Source organism: Trichomonas vaginalis, chromosome I (genome assembly GCF_026262505.1).
Source record: "Trichomonas vaginalis G3 chromosome I, whole genome shotgun sequence".
NCBI lineage: Eukaryota > Parabasalia > Trichomonadida > Trichomonadidae > Trichomonas > Trichomonas vaginalis.
In genome coordinates, this window is record NC_067203.1 from 26,539,237 (window position 1) to 26,561,112 (window position 21,876).

At 30.2% G+C, this 21,876-nt stretch overlaps 5 protein-coding genes across 5 annotated transcripts, besides 6 other annotated features; all 5 read left to right on the plus strand.

Annotated features, from left to right (window-relative positions):
• Positions 1-19: part of a mobile genetic element that runs on past the window's edge.
• A 1,244-nt stretch (positions 20-1,263) lies between these two features.
• Positions 1,264-2,102: a mobile genetic element.
• Positions 2,103-3,086: 984 nt separating this feature from the next.
• Positions 3,087-3,596, plus strand: TVAGG3_1054740 (uncharacterized protein; the record flags this gene model as incomplete). Its single annotated transcript, XM_001321084.2, has 1 exon — positions 3,087-3,512. One exon carries the CDS (start codon positions 3,087-3,089, stop codon positions 3,510-3,512), a length of 426 nt encoding a protein of 141 aa, XP_001321119.1.
• A 331-nt stretch (positions 3,597-3,927) lies between these two features.
• TVAGG3_1054750 (axon ensheathment) lies at positions 3,928-4,836 on the plus strand (the record flags this gene model as incomplete). Its single annotated transcript, XM_001321085.1, has 1 exon — positions 3,928-4,836. The coding sequence occupies one exon, from the start codon at positions 3,928-3,930 to the stop codon at positions 4,834-4,836; it is 909 nt and encodes a 302-aa protein (XP_001321120.1).
• A 2,105-nt stretch (positions 4,837-6,941) lies between these two features.
• Positions 6,942-7,654: a mobile genetic element.
• Positions 7,655-7,785: 131 nt separating this feature from the next.
• Positions 7,786-7,946: a mobile genetic element.
• A 289-nt stretch (positions 7,947-8,235) lies between these two features.
• Positions 8,236-8,841: a mobile genetic element.
• A 1,599-nt stretch (positions 8,842-10,440) lies between these two features.
• TVAGG3_1054800 (uncharacterized protein) lies at positions 10,441-10,662 on the plus strand (the record flags this gene model as incomplete). Its single annotated transcript, XM_001321087.1, has 1 exon — positions 10,441-10,662. One exon carries the CDS (start codon positions 10,441-10,443, stop codon positions 10,660-10,662), a length of 222 nt encoding a protein of 73 aa, XP_001321122.1.
• Positions 10,663-11,339: 677 nt separating this feature from the next.
• Positions 11,340-15,141, plus strand: TVAGG3_1054810 (A-type inclusion protein, putative-related family; the record flags this gene model as incomplete). The annotated part of the gene is made up of 1 exon (XM_001321088.1): positions 11,343-15,068. The coding sequence occupies one exon, from the start codon at positions 11,343-11,345 to the stop codon at positions 15,066-15,068; it is 3,726 nt and encodes a 1,241-aa protein (XP_001321123.1).
• Positions 15,142-15,618: 477 nt separating this feature from the next.
• TVAGG3_1054820 (ankyrin repeat-containing family) lies at positions 15,619-17,649 on the plus strand (the record flags this gene model as incomplete). The annotated part of the gene is made up of 1 exon (XM_001321089.1): positions 15,619-17,649. The coding sequence occupies one exon, from the start codon at positions 15,619-15,621 to the stop codon at positions 17,647-17,649; it is 2,031 nt and encodes a 676-aa protein (XP_001321124.1).
• Positions 17,650-21,418: 3,769 nt separating this feature from the next.
• Positions 21,419-21,515: a mobile genetic element.
• Positions 21,516-21,876: the final 361 nt, after the last annotated feature.

The window sequence follows — 21,876 nt, forward strand, 5'->3', positions numbered from 1 at the left end:
TGTTGACACATTCACAGCGTAATAATAAACATAATTTTTTAATTTCATTTTTAACAAGTTTTTTTAAATGTATGTAATGAATAATTCATTAGAATATGATAATGCACATTGTAACAGAATAGAACAATCACCAGATTTTTTTTTGAAATTAAAAAATAAAAGTAAAAAGTATAAAGTAATCTAACCAAAAAAGATAGTTAAAAGAATTTTGGAAAAAACAGAATAAGGATAATGATATTATTTTAGATACACAATCGATGTACTGAAGAATAATCCGGTAAAATGATGATATAAAATTAGATTATTTTACAAGTAGCTAAAAGAATAAAACTATAATATAAAATAAATGAAGTTTAATGAAACAATAAAGGTTAAATAAATAATAAAGATTTTTATTTTATATCAGTATTGAGAAGAAGTAACAGCTGACACTTGGTAGACAACTTCTTTATGTCTAGAAAATTCTATCTTGCCTTTTATTTTTTTCTCGCTGTGAAACGTATTCGGTCATTTTTTTAAAAATTAATTTTTTGTTAGAGATAAGAGCTAAAACTCGGTAAACAACTTCTTTATGTCTAGAAAATTCTATCTTGCCTTTTATTTTTTTCTCGCTGTGAAACGTATTCGGTCATTTTTTTAAAAATTAATTTTTTGTTAGAGATAAGAGCTAAAACTCGGTAAACAACTTCTTTATGTCTAGAAAATTCTATCTTGCCTTTTATTTTTTTCTCGCTGTGAAACGTATTCGGTCATTTTTTTAAAAATTAATTTTTTGTTAGAGATAAGAGCTAAAACTCGGTAAACAACTTCTTTATGTCTAGAAAATTCTATCTTGCCTTTTATTTTTTTCTCGCTGTGAAACGTATTCGGTCATTTTTTTAAAAATTAATTTTTTGTTAGAGATAAGAGCTAAAACTCGGTAAACAACTTCTTTATGTCTAGAAAATTCTATCTTGCCTTTTATTTTTTTCTCGCTGTGAAACGTATTCGGTCATTTTTTTAAAAATTAATTTTTTGTTAGAGATAAGAGCTAAAACTCGGTAAAAACTTCTTTATGTCTAGAAAATTCTATCTTGCCTTTTATTTTTTTCTCGCTGTGAAACGTATTCGGTCATTTTTTTAAAAATTAATTTTTTGTTAGAGATAAGAGCTAAAACTCGGTAAACAACTTCTTTATGTCTAGAAAATTCTATCTTGCCTTTTATTTTTTTCTCGCTGTGAAACGTATTCGGTCATTTTTTTAAAAATTAATTTTTTGTTAGAGATAAGAGCTAAAACTCGGTAAACAACTTCTTTATGTCTAGAAAATTCTATCTTGCCTTTTATTTTTTTCTCGCTGTGAAACGTATTCGGTCATTTTTTTTAAAAATTAATTTTTTGTTAGAGATAAGAGCTAAAACTCGGTAAACAACTTCTTTATGTCTAGAAAATTCTATCTTGCCTTTTATTTTTTTCTCGCTGTGAAACGTATTCGGTCATTTTTTTAAAAATTAATTTTTTGTTAGAGATAAGAGCTAAAACTCGGTAAACAACTCCCTGTCTAGCAAATTTAACATTCGTCTCCCATTTTTATATATTTGGTTTAGAATGTTCGAAAATGCGTAATATGGTCATTAATATTAATTGAAAAGAACCTTGAATTAATTCAATCTGATCTCACAAAATATTTTAAATTACAAACTTTGTAGTTTTAATTGATAATTAGTATTAAACTCAAATAACTAGTTTATTTTTGAATAAAAATTATTTGAATTTATTCAATTTTGTGAATTTTCCTTCAAAAATCAAGTTTAAATATCTTATTTGCCATATAATTATAAATACAATGAAACATATTCGAAATTGAAAAGAATGACTTTTTCTGTTCTTTCAATCATTCAATTTGAATTTTGCAATATTGGATTTCTCATTAAATAGCTATTAAAAACAACAAGCAATTTAACTTACATTCAAATTTATTTGTGTTATATTCAATCTTCTCAAAACTTATAATTTTCGGCTATAGCATGATTATATGCTATATAATATAATAAACCTACAATAGTATCATTCTTTCAATTATTTGAAGAGAAAACCGAAAAAATCTATTTTCGGTCTATAACAAATTATTTCATTCAAATTTTAAATCCTACTTTTGAAATGAGTTTACGTTTTTGAAACCTTCTTCTTTGTGATAGTTATTGTTAAATAAATAATTTCCAAACAAATTAAACTTTAATAACTGTCACTTTTTAAAATATCATCTATTTCATCTTTAATGCTGAACATTGATTTTCTTCCATTTTAAATACAGCACTTTCGCACAGTATGTTCATGGAACATGTAACAACCAATAAAAACATATTTTAAAATAGGCTTTTACCTCAAATTAGTTACATCGGTCAATTTTTCCATAAAATTCAAAAAGGAAAACTGCTTAATATTTCCTCATACAAGCATATCATTTCACGAAGAGTAATATCTCTCGATGCTTCAAATAAATAATTTTTATCCTAATCTAACCAAGAACAAGTAAGAATGAGTGAAGTACTAAAATAAGACTTACATTTATATTGATCCATCACATTCTTCTATCTTATCATTATTAATCGATTGCCGTTGATAAATTAACTGGCGTATAGTATCATAAATATTGTTTCTATTGTATAAGCAGATTATAAGAAGTTAGTTGTTAATAGCAGATACCACAACGTCAAAGCAATGTAAGTAATTCAACAAACAATAAATGTTTTCCCAAGTTTTATAGACAAATTATCTGCTTAGAAATTCATGATATAGTCCCTTAATGCCCATCATTTCATAAATTTTCGTTAAGGAAAATTTCGAAAAATCTTTTCTCAATTCGTTTACACCACCAAACATTTACGGTTTGATGATAGCATTAATAAGAAGCTATTAGAGCTCTTGTATTTTCAATTTAAATAGATTTTCTTCGAGTCATTTAGATCATTATGAAATTGAGAGGAGAAATTTTAAATTTTATCTGCAACATTAAAGAAATAGCATATTGATATGGCTTTTATTACAAATATCAATTAATATTAATCTGTTCAGAATAATTTCCATCAGAATTTTGAAGTAAGTCAATGCGTAGTAGCAATAATTCCAAGAAATCCACAGAAAGACATCGAAGTATCATTGGAGAGTCCAGGGATGATTCAGAAAATGAACAATGGACTCCAGATAATGAAGAAAATTCGAAACTTTCCAATTATGAGTCTGACGATGATTTATCTAACGAAAAACGCCGAAGAATACGCAAGAAAGGCAGAAAAGCTAAGTTTCTTGTTGATCAGCTCTTATACGATCAACAAGTATTTGCAAATCAACAGCAAATGATGCAATACCAAGCGCAACAGGTTATGGTACCGCAACAAATACCAAATATCACGGTTCAATATGAACCAGTTCACTATTCTGCACAATTTAATAGAAATTTACCTGATCTAGAATCCGTAAATCCGAACCACATTCCAGGATCATTTGATTTAGTTCCAAGAGGTTCCTATTGATTTTTATATTTCTATATTTTTTGTTTTTTAGTAAACTTTTATTTTAGATATTAACCACCTCTATAAGCTTCAGTTCAACAATTTTTGGCTTCGTTACATCTCAATTATCCTCTAAAATATTTTTATTGAATTTTCATTGTTTTTGGAATTTGAAATTGGAACACAATTCTTCTCGAGCAGATTTTCCTACATACAAACAATTTATTTGTATCAACATTATAAGAAAATTAATTGATAAAAAGCGCTTTTTGAGAGATTTTTCCCAAACTCCTTCAGAATAAACATTTGATGCCAGTGTGGACTGCTAAACATATTTGTCTTTTCAATGATTCTCAAATATCGTTTTATCCTTTTGTAAAAACGTGGTTTCGTAAAAAGATTTTTATTTGAAAGGAAAACGATAAAAACTTTTGAAATGAGTGACTCGATTCGAATTGAAAATTTCGAGCAAATCGAGTCACTCATTTCAGATCTAGAAGGTGGCATTTTAGGAGCTCTGAACGCAGAGATACTGTCTTCTAAAGGGAAACCAAAAAAATGCGTAGTAGTTTTGTCATATTTTGGAATTCACATCTTTAGACCAGTTATTTTTGCAAGAACATGGAAAATAAAGCTATTTGTTAGCGAATTAAATATCAATTCAATAGAGTATGCTGATGAAAATACAAGAATAATATCTGCTGGTAAAGAAACTATTCATTTGAAATCAAAAGACATCGATTTAGTTGAGAATTCAATTATTACAGTACATTGCACACTCATGCAAGATTCAAATGTTCATCTTGAATTGAATTTCATTAATTATCCAAAAGAAAAACCAAGATATCCAATAAGAACCGAAAAACATCCTCGAATACAAGCTATAAGATTTTCAATTTTGTGTGCCAAATACAATCAACCATTTAATTCTAGCATCACAAGATTATTTTCGGAATTTGCTATATCACATAGAACATCAATTACATTTGATTCAAGTCTTACACCAATCGAAAATCCAAAAACTATCATTGGAACATTATTATTTGAACCAAATATTACAATATTACAATTTGATAACTTCTGTCCAGAATGTATAGGATTTATAATTGCAGAAGCACTTAAAAAGCTCAAATCACTACGATCTATTGTATTAATGAACTATCCTTCCATACAATTTAACCAAAATCGAAAATCCTTCAGTTGTCAGCTGGAAATTTTACAATTGCTTTTCTTTATCGAATTTTGGACAACTTGGCGTATTCTTTACACAATTTTCAGAATATCCAGGAGATATCCAATCATTAACTTTACAAAATTGCACAATTACTATGCGCAATGCAGATAGAATATCCAGTTCATTACAGACAGCAAGATGTTTCAGGTTATTGGAGGTTTTAAGATTTGATGAAATTTCAACCGAACAAAAAGCCGCTTATAAAGTATTTGCTCAATTGCAAGAAGCTGTACAGAAAATAAAATCTTTAAGGTACTATTCTTGTTCAAATTGGACTCCTCAAATTTCATTTCTCCCGACATCGGCTGATTCCAAGTTCAAAATAATCAGAACAGGTTCCCTAACACATATTAACTTTTCCAAGTGCAATCTTTCCAAGGTTTTAGGCACTTTTGTCTTTCCATCGAATATCACCGCAATAATTTTACAAAATTCAACATTTTCTGCGATTTCTTTACGAAATATGTTGAATTCCATATCACAGCTGAAGAATAAGATATATTTAGACGTTTCCGGGTACAAAATGACAGAAGATGAAACAAGAATTTTCAATTCCGGGCTTCAAGACATCAAACCATTGACAAACATCGTTGAATTACATTGGAGTAGGAACAGTTTCACATTAGAAACGGCTGAACAATTTTCTAGGATCTTTTTAAGGTCTCCACATATAAAATACATCGGATTATCAGGAATTTTCAACAAAACCAACTTGAATGTCATGGAAACAATAATAACAGCTATAAGTGAATCTCCTATTTGGGGTTTAGAAATAGAAGGAACAGAAGAAAATCGTTTGGGAGATAAAATTTTTGATTTGATGAAAAGTGTCAAAAAAATTCATAAATTAAAATCACTTGATATCATTGGACACAATTTCTCTGATAGTATAGCAGTTACTCTCCTCAAAGGTATAAAGTTCATGAAATCTTTATCAGAGTTATCTATTGATAAAACGAGTTTAAACAACAAAACATCTGTTTATGGTTTTTACAACAATATCATGGTAATTCCTTTCTTAAAATCGTTTTATCCACATGTTTATGATATAAAAAATGTAATGGAAAAGGATGTTTTCGTTCATCAACATGGTTTACATCATGAAAAATTCTTTGGACGATATGTAAACTTCTCAAAACCAACAAATATTTATTCTAGAATGTTTTTTTATTCGAATTCCATTGACATGACGAAAGTTTATGATTATTCCAATAAGTTCCCTATATATTTGTTTACTTCTCCTAGTGATGATCCTTTGTATTTGATGTCTCCAAACGTTCCAAATTGCAGTCTTTTGAGTTTATGGACTTTTCCTTTGATTTCTAAAAATGAAAACTTGTCAATTGTTCAGAAAAATTTGTTCATTTCTCCTTTTAGTGTTCCCCACAAGGCTCCCACTTCTCATGAGTTCGTCATACCTCATGTTTTGCACAAAACAATGGGAAGACACACATTTTTAATTGATCAAAATGATAAAAATGAAAAAGTGACAAAAATTCTGAACAATTCAGAAAATTTCCAACAAAACGAGTTACCAAATGAAGAGCAAAACAACAACACAATCAAGCTAATTAAAGTGAATAACACAGAAAACGTGATACAAAACAATTTTAATCCTTTTTATGATGTCGAAGAAATACAAGACCAAATAAATGTCCAACATTCAATATTTCCTGAAGATTTGGATCGGACAATTAACTCTCTAAACTACATAAATAAAATCTGTTGTAAAATCTCCAACGATAGAAAAATTGACATCGAAGAAATTACAATAGAAAATCCTTCTCCTATTTCTGGAACATTTTCTGTTGATCCAGAATTATCCGAAATGTCTAAAAAACTTTGTAAAACAATTTACACAAAAAGTGAGAACAATAATCCATTTTTGGCTCCTTTGTCAACAACAAATAATGACAAACCATTTAGACCTGATTTACCTTCGCCTAAACCTTTATCTCCAAGTGACAACAACAATCCATTTTTGGCTCCTTTGTCAACAACGAATAATGACAAACCTTTTAGACCTGATTTGCCTTCGCCTAAACCATTGTCTCCTAATGAAAACAGATCTCCTTTCTTTGAACCATTATCTACAACAAACAATGACAAATCATTTAGACCTGATTTGCCATCACCTAAACCTTTATCTCCAAATGATAATAGGAATCCATTTTTGGATCCTTTATCTACAGGAATCACAGAAACCACTAATATTATAGGGTGTCCAAAGGTGCGTTTAGCACAGCGCTCTATATGAGACTATTAAAGGAGATATATGCTGATTATAAATATATAATAAAAAATATGAATATATGTATATGATGAGTATGTTGTATTTTGGCGCCATGCCGGGATATAAAATAAATTTTGAGACAAGAGGCGGTTTCGCGGGAAATTTTGGCGGGATTTTTTTCATTTTTTTAATGAATCATAAAGAAAACATCCTCGCTCTTGCAAAAAAATGCAAAGACTGTAAAAAAATCTACGAGACATTGGTAAAATGCTTCGGTATGGATGCTCCTAGCTATTCCACTGTAACGTATCATGTTAGGATGTATCACTTCATGAACAAAAAGGCGCCCATCATAAAAATTGACAAAAAATCGCCGGATCAAAGAAAAATCAAAGCAATTCTTCAAGCGCTAGATGAAGACCCAAGAGCATCACTCAGAAGGATAGAGGAGATGACAAAGATACCACGTACAACAGTCAGTTATTATCTGCACAATTATTTGAACTACAAACTAGCGTATACACGTTGGGTTCCGCACAACCTTAATTCAGTTCAAAAAAATCTAGAGTCCAATCTTCGAAAGAGCTCCTCTCTATATTGGGTGCGTATCAATCCAAGAAGTTTCGCTTTTTAGTAACAGGGGACGAGTCTTGGTTTCAATATGCAACAGAAGCCAAAATCATGTGGATCCCAAAGTGTAATGCATGAAAATTCGGTTCAATTCATTTTTGACACTTTACATATATCATATTGCAAAAAAGTTTTTAAAATATGATGTATGAATAAGAGTATGATTGGTATAGATTTGGGTTGTATAAATGTGATTGAACAATTGTTAATGGAAAGTTCAAAAACTTGGGTGCAATCAGTTCTGATTGCACCCAAGTTTTTGAACTTTGTATAAGGAATTGTTGGCTATGATGTACTGATCATGAATCAGTACATCATAGCCAACAATTCCTTCCCAAACAACCCGAAATTTGTCTGATTCCACACTAATTTTATTAATTTATCTAAACTTTTATCCTCGTCTACAATTTAATCATCAATAATTATCTCTTGTTCTATTTCACTATTATATATATATATATATTTATATGATTTGATTTAAAAAAAATAAATAAATAAATTAATAAATCATTTACTCAAATATATCAAAAGTTTTATTTTTATATATAAAGATAACTACTTTTAAAAAAAAATACCCTATATATTTTTGCCATGTAAACTTGTCACTTTTGTCAGAAGTGAAGTGAACCGAATTTTCATGCACAACAATGTGGATCCCAAAGGATGAAAATCCGCAAACATTCCCGAAGAAAAAAATTGACACACCAATGATGATGTTGTCGGTTTTTTTGGGGCGTGAATGGCATCATCGCAATTGATATTCTTCAAAACCCTAATACGATGAATGCTCAGTATCTAATTGACAATGTTTTTACTCAAATTATCAATTCTGATGAGTTTGAGAAATCCAAACAACAAAAACAAAAGTTTGCAATTCATTTTGATAATTCAAGAGTTCACAAAAGTCATAAGGTAATGAATTACTTGTTGGAAAACAATGTCAAAGTTGTTCCAAACCCAATTTATTCACCTGATATTGCACCCTCTGACTTTTATTTATTCGGCACGCTAAAAAAGAGAGCTGAAGGACGCGAATTCGCGAGTCCAGATGATCTTGAAAATTTTGTAAGAGAGCAATTTGAGCAATTTTCTCATGATGATTTAAAGCGTGTCTTTCAAGCCTGGATCGATCGCTGCGAACGCGTGATTGAATCCAATGGTGATTATATTTAAATAAACTTTATATATATGTAACTTGTTTATTTCTATTCGCAGTATTCAGGTTTGTGCTAAACACACCTTTGGACACCCTATATTATAAATATTCCATCACCAAAACCAATAGTTCCTGGCGAAGTTAAGTCTCCATTCCAATCTTCACAAAACAAAGAGGATAATGATAAGAAAGATATAATTATTCCACCGCCTTTAGAAGCAACTTTTCCAGATGAAACAGAAGTAAAAATTGATAAAAGTGATGATGACGAAATTATTATTCCTCCTTTGACTGAATCACCAAAAGAAAACATTCCAAATCTTCCACCACCATTGAGCCCAGAACTACAAAATGATAACCCATTAGGAGTTCCTCCTCCTCTACAATCAAATATTCCTACAGAAGATTTGATCAGATTCCCTGCACCTCTTTCAACAGAAAACGTTTTACAAAATGAAATCGAGACTCAGCAAAAGAAAGAAGAAAAACCAAAAATCGAGTTACCATTGTTAGCAACAAATATCAACAAGGATGAAAATATTAAAATTGCTCTAGGAACTTCGTTACCAACTGCTTCAAGTAATGAAAATTTGCCAGAATTTGTAATAAAAAGTGACAAAACAGAAGATGAAGATTCTGTTTACGTTGATACATGGCTATTAGAAAAAGATAGTGATTCATCTGACGAAGACTTTAATGATGATAAATATCCAAAGCCAACAAAGATTGAAATCAGACCTTCATTTTCTCCTTTAGTTGCAATTGGATTCGATCAAGAAATACCATTTTAACATTTTATTATATATTTTGTTTGTATTTTATAAAAATATGCGCTTTATACATAATTTATTCTGATTTTTTTTATGTAACTCATCAAATTTAATTGATATATTGCAGATAAATAGAATATAAAGTAATTTAGAATATATTATTCATATTCGGGAATTTTAGCAAAAATAAAAATTTCAAATAAAATTCATCATAAAAATCAACGATAACATTGATACAGATATAATATTCATATAGATAATCTGGCTGCTATTCAGAAATAAATATTGCTAATGGGCATCAAAATTCACCGGAGATTTCAGTATAAAACATTATGAATTAGGTTTAATTCCACATCAAATAACTTATATTGCAACAGTATATTATTTATAATGCTGAACGCCATGCTTCAGACCATTTCAAATTTATCCAATTTCATTTTCCTGAAAAATATCAATTATTTTACTGAAAAATTACATTAATTTGGAATTATTATAAGATAACGGTTCCTGTAATGAACAATGACAATGACCTAAAATGATTATCTTTTATGCCTCTGTAATCGGGCTTTTAAATGAACCTACTTACCACTATAATTAAGAATGTGCAGCATTAGATCCGACATCTTCGATGATTTTATTTCAATATGAACCAATTGAATACCATTATTCAAAGTATTGAATTTTTATCGATTTGATCTACATATTCTATGAAGTGAGATTTTCCATCGTCAAAATCAATAAAATAAATTGTGATAAGGTACGATTTTTTGAGATAAAATTTACCTCATGATTAATCTACGATCTCTTCTAAAAATAGAAATAAGCCAAAAAGAGCAATAAATTTTGAAAATGACATTTACCTTCTCAATTTTTGAAAGCTTCACAAATCATTAGATTTTTATCGTTAATTTCATTTTCGCTAAAAGATGCAAGGATATACTGACTACATGCGCGATGCAGAATACGACAAGCTCCTCTATGCAAACTGCAAGAAAGGAGAGAACGAAGAGAAGGAAAAGGAAGAAGAACAATGTACTGAAACACCTTCAAACTCCGGAGCGGCATCATGCATTGATGATTTCCCAACCCAAGCTGAAGTTGATTCTGAAAGACATGTTGAATTAGAAAATTCTACCTATTTTGTTTAAATTGTTCGATATCCATGAAAGGCAAAAAATCCTTTCTAATTATTAACTAAAAGTTGATTTATTTGCTAAATCCTTCTTCAAATTTTTCGATTGTTAAAAATCTTTTTTCAGATATGATGATTTCAATATTCACATGCTACTAGATATTTTCATGAGAAAGAATGCCTAAAAGTCTTGATAAATTTCAAATAAAAAACATTCCAGATTAGGATCATGCATATATTGTTATTGATAAGACAAAATTATCTATATAAGGTGAATTATGATTAATTTCAATAGTTGTGGATACAATTTATATTAATAATTTTGGAATATCGATATTGAAATTTCAGAAAGGAGTTCAAAACTTCTGCGCTAATGAAACATACATATTTTTATTTGTAATACAAAATCTTCAGTAGAATTTTTTCATGAATTGAATCAACATTCAATATTGATTTATCAAGAAGAAGAACCATCCTCAATCAGGCTACACACATATTAATTTTTGAATTGTAACCTTGCAACTAAGAATAAGTCTATAATTAAAGATTTTATCTTATAAAATAGAATGAAATGGAAACTTATTTATTGTACACTTTATTCTAGGATGAGGTATTGCATTTTATTATAGTTTTACCCTTTATTATATTAACTGGACGTTTTTTTTTCAACACTCAAAAAATTTTCGAAATTATCAAATGCAAAAAGGGGGTTCACCAAAATATAGCTTAACAAGCACACGATCCCTCTCTGCAGGCAAAGATGCTCAAAAACCTTTTGGAGATAATAAACCTTCAGATAACTCCGAAAATCAATTAATAACAGAAAAATCTACAGCTGCTCTGAATAAATTAAATCAGGTTGGAGATATACACACAGAAATACTTGAATCGTTGAAAAATTCTCTTAATAAGCTCCGCACAAATACAACGTTTATAACTGATTCAGCAAAGAATCGCGAAAAATCATCAGATGCACAATTATTCGAAAGTATCAAAAATAGTGTTACGGAAAATATCGAGAGAGCTGAAAAAGCTTCGACATTACAAAATGATGCTACAAATTCTTTGATGAAACAAATTAATGAGTTTAAAAGAGTTATTGCAAGCAAAGATTTAGATATTGCGAAACTCAATCAAGCTAATAATGAACTGCAGAAAAAGATTTCTTCTCAGAATAATAAAATTAATCAAGGAAATGACGACATAGACGAAATCAGACAAGGAAATGGAGATAACTACGACCTTGGTTCTGCAGATAGCAACATGTTGTTTGCTTTAACACAAGAAAATGAATCGTTAAAATCCCAACTCGACAAAGCTCTTGAATTACCCAAAGAACTCGAAGCATTACATAAGAAGAACAGAAATCTAAACTCCCAATTACTTGAGGCTACTCAAAAATCCGAAAATCTTCAAAATAGGCTTAAATTATCTCAACAAAAGACACAAGAAGCCGAAAACAGACAATTTACAGCAGAAAACCAACTCAAACAAATTGGAAAGGATCTAGAGAAAGTAACTCTTGAGAAATGCCAACTTGAACAAGAAATCGCAAAACTCAAACAAAACCAAGAGTCTTCTAAAGTAAATTCCGATGTTTCCAATGCAGAAACCAATAAGTTCTTCAGTGCATTTTCAGGCGTTATTGGTACACAAGTCTCCAGCTTTAAACAAGCAATTGATTCTGTGAATTCCATCAAAGAAATTGCAAAGAAACAAGCAGAAGAAAACGGCCAAACAAAGGATTTACAGAAGACAATTGAGAAACTCCAAAAGAAACTCCAGAAGATGAAGGAACTCAACCTCAATTTGATCTCTGAAAATGAACAGCTTCAGAATGAGCACGCAGAGTATCAAAATGAACTTGCTGAGTTTTCCAACAGTGTTAAAGCGAAACTTTCAGCAGCAGGAGACCAAAACACAGAACTTCAACAGACAATTGAAAACTTAAAGAACCAAATTAAACAGATCAAAGATGAAAACAACAACCAACAGAACTTAAATGATGGAATTGTTGAACAAAAAGACCAAGAAATCGCTAAATTGAAAGATTTAGTTGCACAAAGAGAAACAAGAATTAATGAACTTAAAGAACGTCTTTCATTACCAGAGAAACAAGAATGCGAAGAAAGAACGAAACTTGTTGAAGAAGTCAGTAAGAAAGAACAAGAAAAAGTGAAACTTCAACAAGAAATCGATTCTTTGAATCAAACAATTTCAGATTTGGAAGGAAAACTGAAGTTAAGCATTGCTTCTATCAAGAAGATTTCTAAAGAGAAAGATCGTATCAGAGACAAATTAAATACATCAAAGAACAGAGTTGCAGAACTTGAAAAGAATGTTGCTTGTTTGAATCTCGAAAAAGATTCTCATTTTGCAACACAAAACAGCACAAATCTTGAGCTTGAATCTTTGAAGATGCAATTGCAAGCTGCAGAAGTTTCCCATACACAAGGAGCAGCAGCATTCGAAGCACAACGCCAAGAAACAGAAAGATTCAAGAAATCTTTGTCACTTTTGGAACCATTAGTTGCAGATTTAAGAACACAAGTTTCACAGTTAACAGATGAAAAGAACAAGTTAGCATTATGCCTCCAGAAACAAGATAAAGCAATGAAAGATCTTGAAGATCACCTCGCAGAATCCAATAATAAGAACGAAAATCTCGAGAAGAAATTGAAGAAACGTCAAGAAAAAGACCAAAACTTTGCTGATACACTTACATCAATTTCTTCTGTCATTTCTAATAACTTGATTCCTCTCTTCCAAGAGCCTCTCCGCTCCAAACTCGTTGCTGTTCTCAATGGAACACCAGGATCTCCACTTCAGAAATGTGCTGCAGTCTTCAGCGAACTTTCAAATCAATTTGAAAAAGCTGGAGAACCAGCCAAAGAAAAAGTGGCAGAGTTCGAGAGAAAGATGAAAGAAGCTGATGAAAGGAAGTCTTTGTATGACACAATCCTTTCAATTAGTGAAGGCGCTATTGAAGCATTCTCTTACGTATTAAGTTCCGCAAAGAGAGATGATGAAACAGCAGCTAAATGTAATCAACAATTGAACAGAAACAAAGAAGTCATTGAGTTTGCAGCGAAATCGATCCAAAACATCGAAAATGTTGTTAGAGGAAATGACTTACTTGATACTCAATTTGCTTCTATGAGCTTCTTAGTTGGTGGAAGCTTCGAAGACAGAAGAGTTGCATTGCAAGACATTGCTGTAAAAGGCTGGGATTCAAGGATGACGTTTGATTTATTGTGCTTGCAATTACTTGTTAATCAGACACAAGAAAAAGAAATACAAGCACTCAGAATGTCATTTGAAAATCTCCAAAACGAGATGTCAAGAATGACTGATGTTTCTGGTGTAAACGACGTCGAAAATGTCGCAGATTACATCGAGAAACTAAAAGCTAAATATAGAAAGGCAAGGCAGATGAACAAACAATTATCTCAGTACTTAGGAGATATTGAAAGCCGTGAAGAAAGCATTGAACAAAGAGAGAATTTGGTTGAAGCTTGTGAAGAATTGAAAGTTCAATTGTCAGAATTTGACCAAAAAGTTAAAAATCTTCAGCTCAAGATTGATGAATCCGAGAAAGAAATTGCAAAGAAAGATAGCAAGATAAGCAGTCTTGAAAGCCAGTTATCTAATTCTCATGTTTCATCAACAGAAGAAATCGCAAATCTCAGAAAAGAAAATGCTGATTTAGAACATGAAATCGATGACAAGAATGCAACAATTAGATCATTAACTGTTCAATTAAGCCAATTAAAGAATGATACAGAGATCCAAATTAATACTGCAAAGAAGGCTTCAGAAGATTCTCAATCTTCATCACAACAGAAACAAGAGAAATTGCAGCAAATGATTGTAAGTCTCAAAGATAAAAAGAAACAAGTTGAAAAATGTTTGACACAGAAATTACATGGCCAACAAAAGCAACAACAAGGAGAAATAGACAAACTTGTTGCATGCCAGAACGAGTTGAAGCAAAAGCTTGCTGAAACAGTTGCAGCAATGCGTCAACAAAGTGATGAAAACGCTAATTTATCAAAGAAATTAGCAGAAAACTTGGCAAATAGTGAAGAAAAGAACAAATCAATGATGAATGATATAACTAAACTTACAATGATGAAGAAGTCTCTTGAAGTACAAATACAATCACAAATGGATCAACACAAGAGAGAATTACAGTTAGTTAACTCACAATTCGCATTTAAAGAGCTAGAAAAAGAAACACAGCATCAAGAAGAAATCGCTACTTTGAACGCTAAATATTCTTCGGAGAAAAATTCATTCATTGAAAAAGTTTTAGGTGAACTTGGAATATTAGATCAGATAGAGGATGATTTGGATGAGGAAACCGCTCTACAAGCAATTCATAATGCTGTAGCAGCTCATCCTGTTCATTGTTTAGTTTGAATTCTATATATTTTTTTATTTTATTTTTATGAATTTTCTGTATGAAGAATCCAGGTACTCGTATTGAATAAATAAACCATATTTTATAATTTATTTTGACAATTGGAAAATTTTGAGACAAAGTCATCTGAAGAAGATGATGATCCCTGGAATTTCTTCTTCAATAATCAATTTACAAGTTTAAAGACAGAACGTTGCCAGAACTGCAAACATTCAACAGGAAAAGGTCAATACTACTTAGACGAGTTGGAACAGATAACCTTACTAGGTCAATACTACTTAGACGAGTTCTTCTCTTCTTCTGCATCCTTGACAATATTTGTTAAATCAAGTAACATAAACAAAGAAGGTTGTGATTTCTTGTCTAATTTGATTTACATGACAATAATTTCTAACGAATGCAATATTTCAATCAAGCAAAAATTCAGAAAATTTCCGTTTCGAAATTTCAATAGATTAAAATTAAATAGTTGAGGTAGACTATATTCATCTAAAAGGATCAAATTAATATATCTGACGATATGCTTTCAAACATTTGGCGCCAAAAAGAATGGGAAGGGGACCTACTGGCTGTTTTACGGTTGCCGAGCATTTCCCTGATTCAACTATTAGCAGATTAGAGAAAATTTCCGCGCTTCAAAAAGAGCTTCAAAAAATCGATGAAGAAAATTTCGATACAATTAACGATTTCATATTAAATAGTATATTTATTAAAAAAGAAAACATTTCGATTCTGGTGGATACAATAGTTACTTTTTCTTATTGTTTCCCCGAAAAGATACAGATTTATGCAAAGTTAGTTCAGAATTTAATTACCAAAGCCGATCCAAATCAAAATTATCTCTCTACCCTTGACCATAAAGTCATCAAATTCATCTTTAAGTCTATTATACCACATGCCTATGATGTACAATTCCCAAAATTAAAATCTGTTGCCTTTCTATACTTTTTGCGCAATTTATATACTCTTGGAGTATATGATATTGATACTATATACAAATCTGCTAAGAGAATCAAAATTTATTATACTTTTTATAAATTTTTCTTCCCTGAATTCACTAGCCTTGATCAAATCGAGCTGTCAAGCGTTAAAGAAAACACAATTAATCCTCTTTATATAAATAATATGATATCCTACTATAAAAAGAAATCGAATGTTTGGGATCAACTCCTTACCAAACATGTTGAAGAAAATACAATAGAATCCATAATAATAAGTGATGATATTACCGCTTTCGAAGAATTTATCCAAAATAATAGTTTCGATCCAAATGGATTTGCTGAGCATTTGATGATGCATCCAGTTGCATCAGAATTCCAACAAATTAATTACCTATCATTTGCTTGTCTGTTCCATGCAGAAAAGATCTTTGATAAACTCATCGAACTTGGTGCAAAACCAGAAACAAACAATTTTACAACTGTTCATTGCGCAATTCGAGGAAGATCTACAAAAATTCTTTCATATCTTACTGACAATGATATACCACTCAAATTACCTAACAATGACAATGCTGCGAAGTTTGCTGTTAGATATTTCAATCAACCTGCTAATGATTTCATTTTCGAACGAAAAATCTTAAGCCACCAAGTAAAAACAGCAGCAAATGTTTGTATGGAGTATTGTGGTGAATCAGGAAATTTCATCGCGCTCACAGATCTCATTGACAAAAGAGTTTATATCTCATACAATTCTGGCAAGCGCGACATTCTTGTTGCTGCATGTGAAAACGGACACAAAGAACTTGTTTCTATTTTATTGTTAAGCCCAAGTCTAATCATTGATGTTCAAGATTCATTGAAGAGAACACCACTTTACGCAGCATCTGAATGCGGATTTTCTAAAATTGTTCAAGATCTTGTTCAACATAATGCAAATGGAAGCAAGTTGGCCTTGAATAAAAGAACACCTTTCTATGCAGCTGCACAAAATGGAAATTTGAAATGTCTACAATATCTTTCTCAATGCAGCACTATTGATATTAATGCATATGAGTTTAAAGGCCAAGGAATGACAGCATTCCAAGTTGCTATCGATAATGGATTCCTTGACTGTGTAAAATTTATTTCTTCTCTTCCGAATGCAGACATCCATAAACATGGATCAAATGGAACTCCATCACTTATACTTGCAATGAATGCATTTAACCAAGCGGCATCAGCCGACATTTTTAAGTTCATTATTTCATCCAATCCAGACTTCGAATGGAAGGAAAGGTACAAGAGGATGACTCCATATATGTATTCAATTGCAAACAATAAATTTGACATTACCGATATTATCACAAGTATCAAACCAGTCAAAATTGGGAACGCAGATCAACAGATTGTTGCAAATCATGTGACTGATATACTCAACAATCCTTTGGAACCAATTGATAAATTCTGCTCTATTCTGAAAAATTTAATTAAACGAAAGAACAGCATTTCCAAACATATTCTTGGACATTCACTATTATATGCAAAACGGAATCCAGAAGATAATTTAGAAGAACTAACCTCAAAACTCGGTGAAAACTTTAACATCGAACCAACACCAACAGAAACAGGATATTCCATTGTTATAAAAAAATTGTCATAAAATGAATTCCGCATAAATTAGAAAGATTGTAAGAATTAAATCAATATTTTTTAAGCATCAATATTAAATCAGGAAGATTTCTAAATCGTAATATTTTGATCAGAAAACCGTTTTTGTAAGAAAAGTCAGAACCTTACATTTTTTATATCTGATGTTGGTTGAGTGAATGTTGAGAGAGTTTCAGATGGATTCTATCATATATCTGGTAAGAGGTTATACAGTACATTCGCAGAGAATACTAGTCTTGTTAATATCATCATTAACGGCAGTTTTTGCGAGATTCCTTCTTTCTGCTTCTCTTGTCCTAACTTGGAGAATGTCTCAATATTTGGCAATGTACTTTCTATTGGATTATATTGCTTCAGCTGCTGCAGCAAGTTATCATCGGTCACATTTCCAAAAGATCTACTCCAACTTGGTCAAGTTGCATTCTGCAATTGCAGCTTATTATCTGAAATCGAAATACCTCAGAATGTTACTGAAATAAGTCCTCTTCTTTTTTCTGGTATGACAAATCTTGAATCAATTGAAATTCACAATAACATCAAGAAAATCTCGGATTATTCGTTTTTCAACACGAGCCTGAAACGAGTTAATATTCCAGATAGTGTCTATGACATTGGTTCTTCTGTATTCTCATGTTGCATGAATCTCGAAGAAATCACATTCCCAGAGAATATAACCATTCTTTCACGACGTGTCCTTTTCAAATGTGTCAAACTCAAATTCTTTACAATCCCATCTCAAGTTAGACGTCTTGAAGAAGAATGTCTTTTTTCATGTAGCAGTATCACTCACCTTTATATTGGATCAAATGTTTCTTATATCGGCGAATATGCTATATCAGAATGTTCTTCATTAACCAAACTTGAAATTAATGCCCAAATTAATTCACATTTCATAACATTGCCTCTTGATTATCCAGATTTATTAGAATTAATTATTGTAATGAAAAATATAACAATAATGTCAAGAATTTCCAATATAAATCTACCCAAAATTTCACATATATTCATAAAAACAGATTCGATTATAGCTTATGGTAGATTGTTCTATTCTATGAATTTAACGTCAATAATTATAATTTCAACATATTTACACTGCACTTATGATACCTTGATTTATCACACAACTGTTGATAACGTCACCATAAAATCAAAATATTGTAATTTTGGTAGTCATATTGCTAAGGATTCAGCAATTGCTGAATTTTCAATAGATTCAGATGTTGTTATATGTAATTGCAGGTCATTTTATGGCTGTACAAATATTGATAATTTAAATATAAATTCAATAGGGATATATCAAATTGAAGAGTTTGATTTGTTCGGATTTGGTTACGATCGAGAATTAACGAATGTTTCGTCTGTAAGAATCATATCGAACTTAATATCATTTGAAAGTTCGTTATTTTCGCATCCTAATTTATCTCTATATATAGAATCGAATATTTCAAAATTTAATTATTTATCATTTTCAAATTTAAAAAGTTTACATATTCCAGAAAAATATCAAATCATTGGTGGCGATGAACTTTTAATTCCTATTGACGGCATAACAAATGTAAAGAAAAATATCATATCCCCTGATATTATTGAAAATTTAGTAGAATTTAATTCAACACATATATTTTCTCAAAGATCAAAATATCAACAAAATAGATAAAATGGAATTTCAAAATTGCAAAAAACTATCACGTGTCATAATTTCAGAATCAATAACGGGTATAGGAAGAGATGCATTTAGCAATTGTTATTCATTAAAATATGTAGAAATTAAGTCTGTAGATGTTATAATTGAAGACGATTGTTTCGTTAATTGTCCAAATTTAACAAAAATTGTTACTCCAGAAATTCATGATAAATTATATCCATATCAATTTTACAAATCGGATTTTGCCGAATATATATTATCACCAAATGTCGTTTCTTTAGGACAATTCTCATTTTCATATTCAAATCTCTCAAAAATTTATCTAAATGAAAACATAAGATCAATTCCAGCAGGAAGCTTTTTATGGGTGCGATTCTCTCAAAGAATTGAATTTTATTGATAATGATCAAAGAGGACCTCTTAAAATGATCGATGATTACTCGTTTCACTCTTGTTCCTCATTAGTAAAAATCAATATTTCGCTTCAATTAATCAGAATTGGGAAATATTCGTTTTATGAATACTCATCACTCGAAGAAGTTAACGTTTTGAATAATGAAAATTCTATGTTACAAACTATTGATGATTACGCTTTTTATTGGTGTGACAAATTAATAATCTCCCTTTCCCCAAATTTAAATTATATTGGAAAAAGATCATTATCAGGAAAATCGCAATTAATTGAGATACCAATGAAAACAGAGATAATTATGCCAAAAGCTTTCTATGGAATTATTGGTTTAAAAACTATTGTAGTGTTATCCAAAAATATAATAATTGATGAATTTGGATTATTTTGTGATGTAAATTTAATATTATTTCAATCAGATTCGGTTATTATCAAAGGACTAGGTATATTTGGAAACATCACAAAAATACAAATTGAATCAAAGGATTTGATTTTACAAATTGGATCTATTGGTTCTGTATCAAATGCATTTGAGCTAGAAATAAATACAGACTCTGCCACAATTGGGTCAAATGCAATTGGTTCGACGCAATATGCTCATTCAATGAAAATAAAATCAAGAAAGATAGAATTGTCACAATTTTCTATTGCATCAAGTGGTAATTATGTTGATCTAGTGTCATTAGAGACTGAAAATTTAACTTTACCCCAATTATTTGAAGGTGATATTATAATATTATATTAAAAGGCGATAATATAAAAATAGAAACAAATGCTCTATCATACATAAGTAATCTTAAATCAGTATACATTGAATCAAATCATTTAATAATAAAAAGTAATGCTTTCACATTCTGTAATTGTTTAGAAAACGTGACAATTAATTCAAGTATTAATGAATTTCCAGAAGAAATGATATCTAATTGTCCAATGCTATCTTCGTTCAATATAATTCATGATGTAAATTCATGTAAATTTCGAAAAAATTGTTTTTCAAATACAGCGATCAAATCTATGAAATTACATCAGGGAAGTAATGTTGAAGCGTATGCCTTCTCAGGTTGTAGCAGTTTCGAATCAATAACTATAGAAGATTCATGTATAGTAAGTTATCTCTCTTTTAATGATTGTTTCTCACTGAGAGAGATTCGATTTAGTGACAATTTTATTTTGCTTGACTTCATTGGTAATGTCAACAATAGTATCAAAATTTACTATACAGGTAATCAAAAAAATGATAACTACATTGATGCGTCAATATTTTTATTCTTATCAAGATATTATCAAAGAATTCATGTTCCATCGAGATATAAACTCGACACATTCTGCACTATCACCGCTATCAAAGAAACAAAATTATCTTTATTGTCGTCATTGCGGCATATTAACGGGAAAAATATATCAAGTAAAACTACGCAAACAAATATGGATAATTCAATAAATTCAAAACTCAAAAACAATCCAATTAAATATCCTAAAATAAAGAAATATGTTTCTTCTTTAAGAGATTCTGCCAAGACTTCACAAATATGTGAATTAGAGACTTTAAATCATTCAAAGAGATCAATAAAACAATCGAAGCAAAAAATTAGCTTTGTATTTGCTCTTATCACTCGCAATTAAATTATGAACGTTCATTTTTATGTAGATTTTTGATTAAAATTATGAATCAATGTTAAAACTGTAATTTTTTTTGATAAAATTGTACTTAACACTTGCTGACACTCTCAAATTTCATATTTAAGGTTTTATTTTCAGTTCCTAATCTCATGTCTGTATTTTCTTTTTGAGAGGTTGTCAGAAAAGAATAAATGCGTTCTTAAAAGCATTACCGATAATTGAAGATTCCTTTTGAACTTTATTTTGTGCTATGATGCTAGTAGAAATTCTATGAATATATATTAATTTAAGGATACCCTTACGTGTCAGATTTTTTGCGCATACGAAGAAGTCATGCTAGACATGAGCTATAAACCTGAAATTTTAGCAACATATTTAAAACTTTTTAAACTACAATACACTTTAATATTCAAGAACAAAAATATTCTTTTTAGAAATTACATAATTATTTTATGTGAAATCTATATAAAAACATATTTTGCGAGCGTAACTTTTTTCTTTATAAGCACCTTATATGACTGATAAACTGTGAAGGCACATAATTG